Source organism: Oreochromis aureus, linkage group 13 (genome assembly GCF_013358895.1).
Source record: "Oreochromis aureus strain Israel breed Guangdong linkage group 13, ZZ_aureus, whole genome shotgun sequence".
Lineage (NCBI taxonomy): Eukaryota > Metazoa > Chordata > Actinopteri > Cichliformes > Cichlidae > Oreochromis > Oreochromis aureus.
In genome coordinates, this window is record NC_052954.1 from 33,942,356 (window position 1) to 33,955,979 (window position 13,624).

Below are 13,624 nucleotides of genomic sequence, written 5' to 3' on the forward strand. Positions count from 1 at the left end.
AGATGACTTTGTTTTGATTGGCTGCCCCTCGTGCAGGCTTGAGAAAGCCCCACCCCTCTCTATGACATCGTCCAGATGCTAGTTTCTAACGACTCCTCTGTGTTCCTCCACCAGGAGTACGTCCTGGCTCACACGGAGATGCCCACCACCCTGGAAGGCGCCGAGGCTGCTATCAAGAAGCAGGAGGACTTCATGACCACCATGGACGCCAACGAGGAGAAGATCGGCGCCGTGGTCGACACCGGACGCCGCCTGGTTGCTGACGGCAACATCAACGCCGAGCGCATCCAGGAGAAGGTGGACTCCATCGACCAGAGGTGACCAAGAGTCTGTCAGTGTGTGAGAAATCGATCCGGGAAGGGAGGGAGGATCATTTGTTGATTTTCTGTTTATGATATGTGTGACGATGTTAAAGTGAAACGTGAGCTTTACAAACTTTAACCTTCCTGCAGAAAAACGAAACAATAACTTTTGTTTTGCAGACACAAGAAGAACCGAGCGGCTGCCAGCGACCTGCTGACAAGGCTGAAGGACAACAGAGACCTGCAGAAGTTCCTGCAGGACTGTCAGGAGGTAAAGCGCCGCCATTCAAAACACACGAAACACCCAGAGTGTGGAGGGCTTAGCCTCTGCTTCAGCTGCTGCTGGTGTCTGAGCTCGTTTACCGGCTGTGTGTCCTCAGCTGTCCCTGTGGATCAACGAGAAGATGCTGACGGCTCAGGACATGTCATACGACGAGGCCAGGAACCTCCATAGCAAGTGGCTGAAACACCAGGCCTTCATGGCTGAACTGCAGTCCAACAAGGAGTGGCTGGACAAGATCAACAAGGTGAGCAGGGAGGAGACGGAGTCAGACCGAGGAGGAGACTGTGGACTAAACTACGCAGCAAAAATGAGCCGAGCAGCTGTTAGAGTATGAGAGCATGCAGCCTGTCGGTGCTGGGTGACATCACTGAGAGCAAAAGCATCATTTCCAGTTAACAGCATAAACGTCACACATCAGCACAAATATATCCACACACTGTATGTAAAAGATGGCCCTGTGACATCACCTGTATTTAAGCTATGATCCCAGAACTCAGGAGCGTTATCCAGTCCAGATCCACCGCTTGGCTCAAGGTGTAGACGTGATGTTGTTTCCTGCTCTGACGATTGGTTGAAACCTCCTGTGCCGCAGGACGGGCAGACGCTGATGGCAGAGAAACCAGACACGGAGGCCATGGTGAAGGAGAAGCTGGCGTCCCTGCAGACGATGTGGGACGAGCTGGAGTCCACCACGCAGACCAAAGCCAAGTGTCTGTTCGACGCCAACAAGGCCGAGCTGTTCACGCAGAGCTGCGCCGACCTCGACAAGTGGCTGGGCGGGCTGGAGGCGCAGCTGCAGTCGGACGACTACGGCAAAGACCTCACCTCGGTCAACATCCTGCTCAAGAAGCAGCAGGTGAGGACGACGCGCCATAAACGGTTTCCTTTCAGTGTAAACTATAAGCTGTATATCTGCCCGATGTTGGCTAACAACAGTTTATTATTACCTTATCAGCTGTCTCGGGAGGGTTTCCCTGTAAACTGATATTTGCAGTGATGCGTGAAGGAGGAGAAACCTGGACCTTTGATTTCATGCTAACAGCAGGGCAGGTTGGGCCCCAGTCCCCTCCTTCTTTAGGCACACCCCTGGCTCGTGTTATTCTGCTGTCACTCTCTGCTTCGAATGACTTCAAACAGCTTTTTTCATAATGCAGATGATAATAATAAATCGATTGATCTGAAGGTCGTCGTTTAAGCGAGTCCTCCATCTTTACCGTCATGCTTTCTAAGCAGCTTTTACATAATTCAGCCTCGCACTCGCTCCTCTCGCAGCTCTTACGTAATCTTTCACTTGAGTGTCGAGCCCACGCTGAGAGCACGGACAGCCGTGTTTGTGGGGACCTCGCCGTTTTTCTACCGACGATGGTTTTAAAGATGAAGGTCCTCGATGGTGCCGATGATGGTTTTATTAATGTAAGAGTAACAGTGAGGTCCTCACAGAGATGTAAAACAGGAGCGTGTGTGTGTGGTGTTGGAGGGAGCTCATTAGCAGAGTGTTTGATCTGTTAAACAGAGAGGGAGGAAAACAAACCCTCCTCCTCCTCGTCTTCCTCGCTGCTCTAATTTTAGTTCAGGCTGTCCTGTTTCTGCTGCAGCCGTTCTTCTGTGTTTTTGTCAGTCGCTTCTCGGACGTCAGGAGATTTTTTTATTTTACATTTTTAACAATACTGAAGGAAAATAAGACGAGAACGAGTTTAAAAAAAAATGTTTATTTTTTTATTTTTATGAATTAATTTAACACCATATGTTTGGTTCTTCAGTGAGCAACAGTATTTTTTTAATCTAATGTATTTTTATTTAATATTTTCATTTTATTTTATGTTTTATACATTTGACGCTTTAATTTATTTCTCTTTGCTTGACAGTTTTGTATTTACTCATTAACTGAGTTTTAAGCTTCTCTTATTTATTTTATTTATTTTGGTTTATGGTTCATTTCTTTTTGCTGCTTATTGATTTTTGACACCAAATTAAATATTTTATTTTTTAAATTTTGATTTTATTTCGTTTTTAGGTTTAACTGTCTTCATTGCATTTTTTAATATTTCGTTTTTTGCATTTGCTCCTCATCAGAATATTTTCTGAAGATATTTTATTAAATTATTTCATTTTCCTCATTAAAGCAAAAAGATGCAAATAAAGCAACATCGTACCGACGATTGAACCGAATATCAGAAAACTTTCAGCTCTGTTGAAACAAACTGTTTGTCTTAGACTTCATTCGCACATTTTCTGTTTTTGCGGCGGGGGGGGCGTGCTCGTGTCTGTGGCTGCAGCGGCGTCTTCTCCCCGTCTCACCTGTAAACTGTCCTCCTGCAGATCCTGGAGAGCCAGGTGGAGGTGCGTCAGAAGGAGGTGGAGGAGCTGCAGAAACAGTCACAGGCCCTCAGCCAGGAGGGGAAAGGCTCCGAGGAGGTGGATGGACAGAGAGTCACCGTGGAGAGGAAGTTCCAGACGCTCCAGGAGCCACTGAAGAAGAGGAGAGACCACCTCATGGCCTCGCGGGAGATCCACCAGTTCAACCGAGACGTGGAGGACGAGATCGTAAGTTTTTAACGTAACGACCTCTGAAAGTGAAAAGAAATCATCTGGGCCCAAGAAAAAGTTAGTAAAATACAAAATTAATTAATTAATTTCTATTATATTGGTGTGAAACATTAAAAGTAAAAGAATTTAGAGATAAATGAAAAGGAATCAAAGAAAAACTACAGGAAAAAAAGGTAATACTACATGAAATGGAAAATTAAAGAAAATATCTTTAAAATATATTTAAATTATTTAAAATATATATAGATATTTAAAATATATATATATATATATATATATATATATATATATATATATAAAATATATGAGAGAGAGGTATTTAGTATTTTAAATATATTTTAAAGATATTTTCTTTATGAAAATAAAATAAATAATGGACAAATTCAAAGTGAAACACACAAAACAAAAACAGTAGAGTAGATTAATAATAGTACATAAATAATTTAAATAATTTTTTAATGTGATTTTGGTCCATTAACGATGACAGATTTATATTTTAATAACATGAACACAAACGTCGTCTCCACGTTTCTCAGAAACGACTTTTGAAAGAAGGCGTCTGAGAAGGAACCAGAAGTAAAAGCGTCAGAGAGGAAGTAGCAGCAGTTTTATTTCTCAGCTGCTGCTGCAGTCACACTGATCTGTGTAGCAGCTCTGCTGTGGGACTAACGGGTGACGTGTGTGTGTGTGTGTGTGTGTGTGTGCGCGTGCAGCTGTGGGTGGAGGAGAGGATGCCTCTGGCCACTTCAACCGACCACGGACACAACCTGCAGACGGTCCAGCTCCTGATCAAGAAGAACCAGGTACGCCTCACCTTTACCTGCAAACTGCACATTTTTCACATGTTGATGGTTTTTATTTCTAAGCACTTCCTGTTTGGGAATTTCGTAATATTTCATTAAAGATGAAAGCAGTAACCCTCCTGTGACCTTTGACCTTCACAGACCTTGCAGAAGGAGATCCAGGGCCACCAGCCTCGCTATGACGACATCTTCGAGCGCAGCCAGCACGTCCTGCGCGAGGACAGCCCGACGACCGAGCTGATCCGCCAGCGGCTCGCCGACCTCCAATCGCTGTGGGAGCAAATCAAGAAGGAGACTGAGAAGCGCCACACGCGCCTCAGCGAGGCCCACGAGGCGCAGCAGTACTACTTTGACGCCGCCGAGGCCGAGGCCTGGATGAGCGAGCAGGAGCTGTACATGATGTCAGAGGAGAAGGCCAAGGTAAGGGGATGAGCCGGGGGGGGGGCTGCCTGTTAGAGGACGGACGGTTTCAAACTAACAGAGCTCTAAGACGTGAGATTAGGCTGTGTGATGGAAACCTGAGTCAGGTTTTAGTGCACTGGCACCTCGGTACATCATCTTACCAAACAGAGTCAGCTTTGCAGGTGGATGTGTTCAGATTTTCAGAATAAAAGCATCTCTAAGAACAACATCTTCCCAGATTATTTTCCTGCAGTCCTCTCTGCCTGCCCTGCAGCAGCCCTGTGTTACATTCAGGCACAGTGTGTTTGACCTGGTCCTCCTGGCTTTAGAGGCAGCACTGGATATCTCTGCAGGAAAAATGACATTAATGAAAAGCTTAGAGGCGCTTCATCTCATTAGCTGTATGTTTGTCGAGACTTGCCTTGTATCTCTCTGGGTGTTTGTTCTGTTTCAACTGTTAGATGTTTTGAAGGCCAGAGTTAAGTTTGGTGATCAAACTGTGTGGGAGCATCTCACCTGATCAGTGCTCAGTAACATCCTAACATCCAAATCCCAGAATTTCACTGTGCATCAAAACTGGAGCTCGGACTTCTCGGACGCTCCGTTTGTGCCGTTGGAGCACTTTTAGTGTCTTTATCCCACCAATAATATGGCTGCTGTGAGGTTATTGTGCTAACACGCTCCAGACCAGGCCTAGCAGACAGCTAGCAGCTACAACCCCCTGTGTCACCACCCACCTATCAGTCAAAGAGGCCACGCCCCTAATAATGCAAGTTTTAAGCCTAAATATAACTTAAACAGGTGAGTTATGAAGCAGTTGTTATATTTGTCTCTGACTCCTGAAATGAACCCCAGATAAACTGTTAACGTCTCCTCCAGTACAGAAAACCTGTCCTCTGCATAGAGAGACACTCTTATTCTACTTCCTGTCTTTTACTTCCTTTTAATCTTTTATCTGTGACTAAAGTTGAATATAGTTTTTATGAAGGGGGAAATAATCCACAGAGAACAGTTTGTGTATCAGGCTGTAAACATGTTTGTTTCTGCTGCAAAGTTTTAACATGTCTATGGGGACTGACTCACTGCTGGAGCCTCTAGTGGACATTAGAGGAACTGCGGCTTTTAACCTTTTAACTTTCCCGTAAAATATCTTTAAACAGCTTAATACTTTTCTCAAACACTCCTCGACTCTTCGAACCATCTTGAGGAAACATCCTGCACGATTTAAATAAAGACGATGTTACAGAGAGTCGGTCGGTCCCTGTTTCTGTCCTCCTGGTTAAAAACTTCCTCTTTCTTGGTTTTCGGGCACCTCCCGCTTCCTCTCTTTGCTTTTGTGTTGGTATCGGACTGTTTGCAGTTTCTGCTGCTCAGCTCACTTTAAAGACTCTGGAGGTGGCTGATGGTTTCACTTTGGTTTTTCTGTGGCGTTGGTCTCAGGTTAACTCTGCAGGTGAGGGGAAACTCTGAGCTGTTTAACCTTCCCAGCTTTCCTTCCACTGCCTTCACTTTTCTTTTCCTCAGCATCTTCTCTCCTTTCTCACTTCTTGTTTCTGATTCTTTAATTTAGTTTCTTTTTGAATCATGTTGGAAAGTCCAGAAAAATCTGAACTTTTGCTTTTGTTAAAATCAGCCGGTCTGTGTGTGCCTATAGGACGAGCAGAGTTCGGTGGCCATGCTGAAGAAGCATCAGATCCTGGAGCAGGCGGTGGAGGACTACGCCGACACCGTCCATCAGCTGTCCAGCACCAGCCGGGGCCTGGTGGCTGCCGGGCACCCCGACAGGTGAGGCCGTTTTCCTGCTTTGTCTCAGAGAGGAATAAATTTAGCGAATAATGAGGATTTAAAATCTGTCCTGCAGCGAGCGCATCGGCATGCGTCAGTCTCAGGTGGACAAGCTGTACGCCGGCCTGAAGGATCTGTCCGAGGAGCGCCGCGGGAAGCTGGACGAGCGTTTCCGCCTCTTCCAGCTCAACCGGGAGGTGGACGACCTCGAGCAGTGGATCGCCGAGAGGGAGGTGGTGGCCGGATCGCACGAGCTGGGACAGGACTATGAGCACGTCACCGTGAGTTATTTTATCAGCCGCCTCCTCACGCCGTGCAGGCGCCTCTGTGGTTCTTATGAAAGCATAAAAAACCCGACGTGTCCATATAAAAACGAGTGAAAACTGGACGTCACAAAGATTTAAAGACACCACTTCGTTTGTGAATGTGGCATTTTCTATTTCCTCTCCTCTTGCAGATGCTGCAGGAGCGTTTCAGAGAATTCGCCCGCGACACGGGCAACATCGGCCAGGAGCGCGTGGACGGCGTCAACAAGCTGGCGGATGAGCTGATCAACACCGGCCACGGCGACGCCGCCACCATCGCGGAGTGGAAGGACGGCCTGAACGAGGCCTGGGCCGACCTGCTGGAGCTCATCGACACACGGACGCAGATCCTCGCCGCCTCCTACGAGCTCCACAAATTCTACCACGACGCCAAGGAGATCCTCAACCGCATCCTGGACAAACACAAGAAGCTGCCGGAGGAGCTGGGCCGAGACCAGAACACGGTGGAGACCCTGCAGAGGATGCACACCACCTTTGAACACGACATTCAGGCGCTGGGAACGCAGGTGAGTATTTATCCTCCTCCCTCTTCTCTTTCTCGTCTCCCGCCTCGTGTGTTTTTAAGCTGTTCCGTATGTTGAAACGTTTCCGTGCTGCTTCTCTCGCAGGTGCGGCAGCTTCAGGAGGACGCCGTTCGCCTGCAGTCGGCGTACGCCGGAGACAAAGCCGACGACATCCAGAAGCGAGAAGGAGAGGTGAGCCTCGGTGTCAGGCAGCAGAGGTGCAGAGAAACCACATCAGCACTGAGCTCAGTTCACTCGCACCCTGATCTTCCTCCTCCTCCTCCTCCTCCTCCTCTTACTGACCAATGAGCTGGACGCAGCGCTGATGTCGTGACGTCACTTTAAAAGGCTGTTCGCCTCACGCATGCTGCACTGCTGCCGCACTAACACCGCACTCTTCCTGCGCAGCTCAGGCACTTTATGTCACAGTAATAATTTTAGGTCTGCGCTCTCTGAGACACTCGGACACGAGCTGGAGTCACAGATCGAGAGGCGAAGGGAAGCTAAACGTTTGAACTCACAGAAAATTTTAGGATGTTACAGGGCATGGTCAAAATCCTGGGAACACGCTGTACACTTCCAGCTTTATTGTGTTATTCCCATAATGAGGAAAAATCATTTAAAACAGGAGTTCAGGTTAAGTGTCAGAGGTGAACGGGAGCGTGCGCGTGGTCGCTGCCGTGTGCAGCGTGCAGGATCGTGCACGGCTCGCCGCTGTCACTCAGAGAGGTTACGGGCGAGAAACAGGAAGCCCTGCTGTGACAGCAGGACTCCTCCTGTCTGCAGTCTCATCACCTCCAGCTCCCACGTGTCCTCAAACATCTCAGCGTCATGTTTCTGTAAATCAGGACAGTTTAATAAAACATTAGTGAAAAACCTTCAAATGAGGATTTGACTCCAGAGAGGAGACGGCGTGCTGGCCTGAACAGAGAAGCAGCTAAGCAGCTCGCACACCTCGTGGCTCCACCTCTTCCTGTTTAACGTTCCTGTGCCTCTGTTCTTTGTCGGGTCCGGCGTCACTATTTGTGGAAGAAATCTCGAGTCGTGCTTTGAAAACACGATGTTACTCTGTAACCATGAACATGGTAAAAGGATCCTAAACAGGCCGACCTGCGAGCTGCTGGGTTTGCTCCGTATTCGCGTCAGTCCCGCCCTGCTGGAGCTGGACTGTTGATGCTGAGCACTGAGTGTTTTTGATGGCGTTGTGTTTTGACCATTCCCTGTATGTCCGTTTCCTCCCTGACCGCCCAGAGGAGAAAGGGAGAGGTGAGACTCTGTTTACCACAAACGTCGGCTTTGCATCAGTCTTCATTTTGGCTGCAGTTTTAGGCTTTCTTTCCTCCAGTCTGACTAAAATGTTGATGAGCTGCAGTAACATTTTAGTCTTTCCCATGCAGCTTGGTGTTCCCCGCAAACGCTCCGACCATTTGTTCTTTGTCTCCTTTGTGTGGGAGGAACTCCGCCCGCCTGGGCCGCAGAGGGGATTAAAACAAGTGCTGCTCCTAGTTTGCAACCAGAGTTTGAGTCTGCTGACTCGGCAGAGACGGAAGACAACAGACTGACAGTTTTGGCCTCCTTAAAGATGCTTTTAAATAGTTTTAGGCTTCCTCCTCGTTAGCTGCCAGAGCGTTCAGCTTGCAGTCCTCCGCAGCCACGACTCCATCAGCTGACGAGTCGCAGAGTCAGAGGGGTTATTCTGAAACGATGACGGTCAGCCGGGTTGTTCGGCTTTGTAAACATTCACCCTGAACAACCCGCGTCCTCAAACACAGTAAAACATCTGCAGCCGGGATTCATCGATAAATGTTACAAACACAAACTGAAAGATGTGTGAAAAGCTTAAAAGACACAATTTCATAAAAAGTACAGAATAATTCGGTCAGTTTGGTTAAAACTGGACTTTAATGTGCAGATTCACATAAACACACGTTTCTGCAGAAAGTCATCAGTTAGAATGAAAACGTGCTTTTAATGAGTAACAAACAATGTAATCTTCAGAATTAGTAATATATCAACTACATTCAGCAGTTAGTGTGAAAGCAATATTTTTGTTCTTACAGCAGCTTTGAATGATTCACAGTTCAAAATAATCCTTCTTTCTCTGATCCTGGCTCCGAAACAGCTTTAGCTCCTCCCACTTTAAAACAGCATTGAACCGATTGGCTACATGTTGCGATCCCCTCTCTGTGACATCATACAGATCCCAGAGTAGCTTCGTGGGGGTCTCTGAGCTCATTATTAGAACCTGATCATGTTTAATATGAACCACAGGAACCAGAAGCATGAAGCAGAATCAGTCCACGCTTGCTTCTCAGATAGACGATATATCCTGTCTGCTTACGTCATCGTCTGAAATCCGAACAGAGGCACGAATAAACAGATAACAGCTGATGTAATAACTGATGGAAGTGCTGCTGTTTGCTGTCCAGCTTTGGCCTCTGCACTCTGCACGTATGACTTTTTATTTGCTGTGATTGGCTTTTATTTGTGCCCTCAGGCTGTTACGCTGCCCGACAGCACAGCTGGTGGCCTGCAACACTAGATCTACTAGTCCCCCCCCACCCCCCCCAAGTGATCTGAGTCTGGATGTCATCACTTCCTGTCCCTGTCCCTGATTCTCAGAGGCCCAGCCGGCTCCTTTTAGACTGCATTAATTAAACCAGGTCTTCTGAGCCTCTAGTCACTTGGGGCTGACCGTCGCTCTTTGTCGTCTCCTCCCCCCCTCAGGTGTTGGAGGCCTGGAAGAACCTGCTGGAGGCGGTGGAGGGCCGGCGGGCGAAGCTGGTCGACACCGGAGACAAGTTCCGCTTCTTGAGCATGGTGCGCGACCTGATGCTGTGGATGGAAGACGTCATCCGCCTCATCGAGGCTCAGGAAAAGCCCAGGTAGGAGGCACGGAGGGGGCGGAGCTTCCTGTAATAACTGTATCCCTTTACAGGTTTATTTTAAAAGCTCATCCTAAATGTTTCTGAATGTTTGGGGGTTCAGATCAGAAACGTTGCTCATGTGACTTCGTGCTTGTTTTCAGGGACGTCTCGTCCGTGGAGCTGCTAATGAACAACCACCAGGGCATCAAGGCGGAGATCGACGCCCGCAACGACAGCTTCACCGCCTGCATCGAGCTGGGCAAAGCCCTGCTAGCCAGGAAGCACTACGCTTCAGAGGAGGTGGAGACTTCCCACATTTTCCAGACACTCAGAGCGAGCAGGCCAAGCGCGCGGAAGCTGCCGCGAAATCATTCATTACTCTGTTTGTGGTGATGTCATCTCTTTACTGAAGTTGTGAACTTTCAAATCTTTCCTCCTCGCAGATTAAAGAAAAGTTGCTTCAGTTGACGGACAAGAGGAAAGACATGATTGACAAGTGGGAGGACAGATGGGAGTGGCTTAGACTGGGTAAGTGCCTCTCTCCTGTTCAGTTTATAGTCCGAGGTGAGCGGGTGGATTCGGTCTAAGGTGTGGATTTGCTTCCAGTGCTGGAGGTGCACCAGTTTTCGCGGGACGCAGGCGTGGCCGAGGCGTGGCTGCTGGGACAGGAGCCCTACCTGTCCAGCAGGGAGATGGGGCAGAGCGTGGACGAGGTGGAGAAACTCATCAAACGCCACGAGGCCTTCGAGAAGTCGGCCGCCACCTGGGAGGAACGCTTCGCTGCGCTGGAGAGGCTGACCACGGTGAGCGCGCGCCACGGGAAAGTGTTATCACTGGATTAAATCTCAGCTCTGAAAAACGGGACGTTGAGTTTGTTTTTCTGGTTCCAGATGGAGTTACTGGAAGTGAGAAGAATGCAAGAGGAAGAAGAGAAGAAGAGACAACCTCCGCCCGCTGAGGCCCAGCCCGCCGACGCTGCAGCTCAAAGGTGAGAGCGTCAGTTTGTCATCGGCAGTCCCAAACCGATGTACGGACTGGGCAGTTGTCTGGTTTTAGTTCAAAGAATCAAAGAAAAGTTCTGTTTGAAGTGTTTTAACGTCTCGTGTTTCTTTCATTTCTGGGCTTTTGCCCCAATGAGTTAACAGAACTTATTAAGAGTTAAATTATAATTCCTGATAATTTGTCTCCGTCTTTGTTTAAATCCTTTTTGGGAAGTTTCCTTTGCGTCAGGAACTTTGGATACTGTAAGCAGCATTTTGATTGTTTGCGACTCGGTCGTGTTTCCTCAGTAACTGCTTTGTGTTGTCGTCAGAGTACTTTTTGTCTTTTTTCACAGACACATGTACAGTTGGCATTAATGTTATTGTGACAAATATTTTCATTAAATTATTGTTGTTATTATAGTTGTTAACGAATGTTTGCAGACATGTTTGCACCTAAACCGTGCAGCCTGCTCGCAGCGCTCACATGAAGGTTGTCAGTTTAATCCTCTAACTTCGCCAGCTGAGCGAGTTCGTTCAGTCTTCAGGGACGAACCCACTGAGGTGCGTCTAACTCTGTGCGTCGCTGTGCTTTTTGCAGGGTGGGCGAGCCGGCGTCTCAGAACGGGCTGCCGTCCGACCAGGAGTCTCCCAGGGTTAGTTACCGCTCACTCGCCTACCAGAAATACAGCGGCACCCTGCAGAGCCGCAGGGGCGCCGCTGCACCCTGACCTGCACCCACAGCGCACACATGTCCTCACATCTCCAGCATTTATCGTTTGCTGCTCCTTTCTGATTATTAATGTCTTATTTTAAAACGAGTTTAGCTTTCAAGGTGTAATCTTCTTTTCACATATTTGTTTACTGACTCTTAGTGTGAGGAATCACAGCTGATAGGCTGTTTTTAAGAAAGCCTGCAGATGCAGCCTTTGCACTTCAGCATCACCTTTGAGTTTGAGACCTTTTACTTTGGTGGGAACTTTTAATATGAACCAAACTTCACTGACGTTCCACTTTGTTCAGTGACAGAGGCTGGACAAAGACAGGAGGAAAGCAGTGTTTGTGTTCTTTCAGTTCAAAATGTCACAAACAGAAGAACAAACCAGAGTTTTTACCACTCCTCATTTTTCTTTCCCTCCCTTTCCTCCTCCTCTCTCTCAGCTTGACACTCCTGTCATCCTCTCCCCTCAGTTCTTAATGTTCCTGCTAGTTTATGTCATCATTTATAAACTCACCCTGTGGAATATGAATGACTGAGGACACAAACAGAAAGACATCTTAAACTCAGAATGAGCCTTAAAACCACAAACTGCCACTTAAAGCATTTGTTCCATTTTCATACAAGAGATTTTTTCTGAAATGTAAATCGTGGTGTCATCAGCATATCGTGACTCACCATGAAACAAAACCAAAGACAATTTTAATCAGTTTATCAATCATTCAAACTGAAGCTGATTTATCCCGATGTTAAGAAAAAGCACATCTTACTGTTTTTGTCTTACAATAAAACCTTTAAGTTTAGTTTGATTGATAACACTTTCAATTCAATTCAATTCAGGTTTATTTACACAGCGCCAAATCACAACTACAGTCGCCTCAAGGTGCTTTATATTGTAAGGTAGACCCTACAGTAATACATACAGAGAAAAACAATCATATGACCCCCTATGAGCAAGCACTTTGGCGACAGTGGGAAGGAAAAACTCCCTTTTAACAGGAAGAAACCTTTACGTTGTCAGTCTGTACTTTAAGCTCAATTCCAAACAGATGAAATGAAATATATATATAACAAATACCTTAAATCACTCAAATGGTATTTGGCTTAATAAAACTATAGTTTGAAAAGATATCTTCATATAGCAAAAAAAAAAGTCTTGAGTTCAAAATATAATAAAAATATTCATGATATAAATTTATAACAAAGTAACTACAGAATTATCCCTACAGTAACACAGATTGTAGCGTCTTTGTCCCACCAGTATAAATGACCTTGAGCCTGTTGTTGTGATTTGTTCACTAAATGCAGTAAATCATGAATCATGTTAGTTTTTATGTATTTGTCAGAACACGTGAAGTTATATTTAACCTCTATCATTGATACCAAAGTTTAAAAAAAGAAAATCCAAAAACATCCCAACAAATGGAAAAGTGCACCTACTGCTCCACCTGTGCCTACGTCCACAGACCATTCACCATCTCATAAAACACGTGTATATCCTTTCCATGTAACTCTGTTAAACACTCTATTATCTCTTTAATATTGTACTTATAAAAACCATTAAATGCATATTTGTGCAGTAATGTAAGTTACACAGAATTAAAAAGCAGATGTATCAGCTTATAAAGTGGAAACTAAAGGGAAAATGATAATAACACATGTATAACTGAACTATTTAACAGTGAACTCGTGTTAATTGTTCTCCGTCTTTGCACACCAGAGGCAGGCCCTGACTTACATTTCCACCTCCAACTTTCATTCATGTTCATACTTACACCGTTCACGACTCATTTGTCAGAAACACAGAAATCCAAATAAGGGACGTTAATATTGTGACGTACACCCAGTGGCCACTTTAATAGGAACACCTGACTCCAACGCTGATGTCATCACAACTTTTAAAATTTACCTCAAAATCAATCGTATGTTCCCGCTGAGGTCATAGTTGGCGTTGTATCGACGCTCCGCTGTATTCGGCCCCTGAGTGTTCGTTCACTGCTGCTCCCTACATGTAATCATTGCACCTACAATCCATGTTAAAAATCATTCCACTGCCTCATGTCAAACTGATTCTCCACCTATTTACAAACATCCACAGCCACACGTCT

General features: G+C 46.3%; 1 protein-coding gene across 2 annotated transcripts in view; it reads left to right on the plus strand.

Annotated features, from left to right (window-relative positions):
• The window catches only part of LOC116335525 (spectrin beta chain, non-erythrocytic 1), a 98,910-nt gene that overhangs the window by 78,443 nt on the left and 6,843 nt on the right, over window positions 1-13,624 (plus strand). For both annotated transcript variants that reach the window (XM_031759243.2, XM_031759242.2), the window contains 17 exons: window positions 115-317; window positions 483-573; window positions 683-829; window positions 1,178-1,441; window positions 2,905-3,129; window positions 3,846-3,935; window positions 4,077-4,355; window positions 5,992-6,122; window positions 6,199-6,403; window positions 6,580-6,954; window positions 7,057-7,143; window positions 9,679-9,836; window positions 9,980-10,118; window positions 10,262-10,346; window positions 10,425-10,621; window positions 10,709-10,806; window positions 11,400-11,454. In XM_031759243.2, coding sequence (XP_031615103.1) covers window positions 115-317; window positions 483-573; window positions 683-829; window positions 1,178-1,441; window positions 2,905-3,129; window positions 3,846-3,935; window positions 4,077-4,355; window positions 5,992-6,122; window positions 6,199-6,403; window positions 6,580-6,954; window positions 7,057-7,143; window positions 9,679-9,836; window positions 9,980-10,118; window positions 10,262-10,346; window positions 10,425-10,621; window positions 10,709-10,806; window positions 11,400-11,454 — 2,829 coding nt within the window. The remainder of the gene's footprint in view (window positions 1-114; window positions 318-482; window positions 574-682; window positions 830-1,177; window positions 1,442-2,904; window positions 3,130-3,845; window positions 3,936-4,076; window positions 4,356-5,991; window positions 6,123-6,198; window positions 6,404-6,579; window positions 6,955-7,056; window positions 7,144-9,678; window positions 9,837-9,979; window positions 10,119-10,261; window positions 10,347-10,424; window positions 10,622-10,708; window positions 10,807-11,399; window positions 11,455-13,624) is intronic.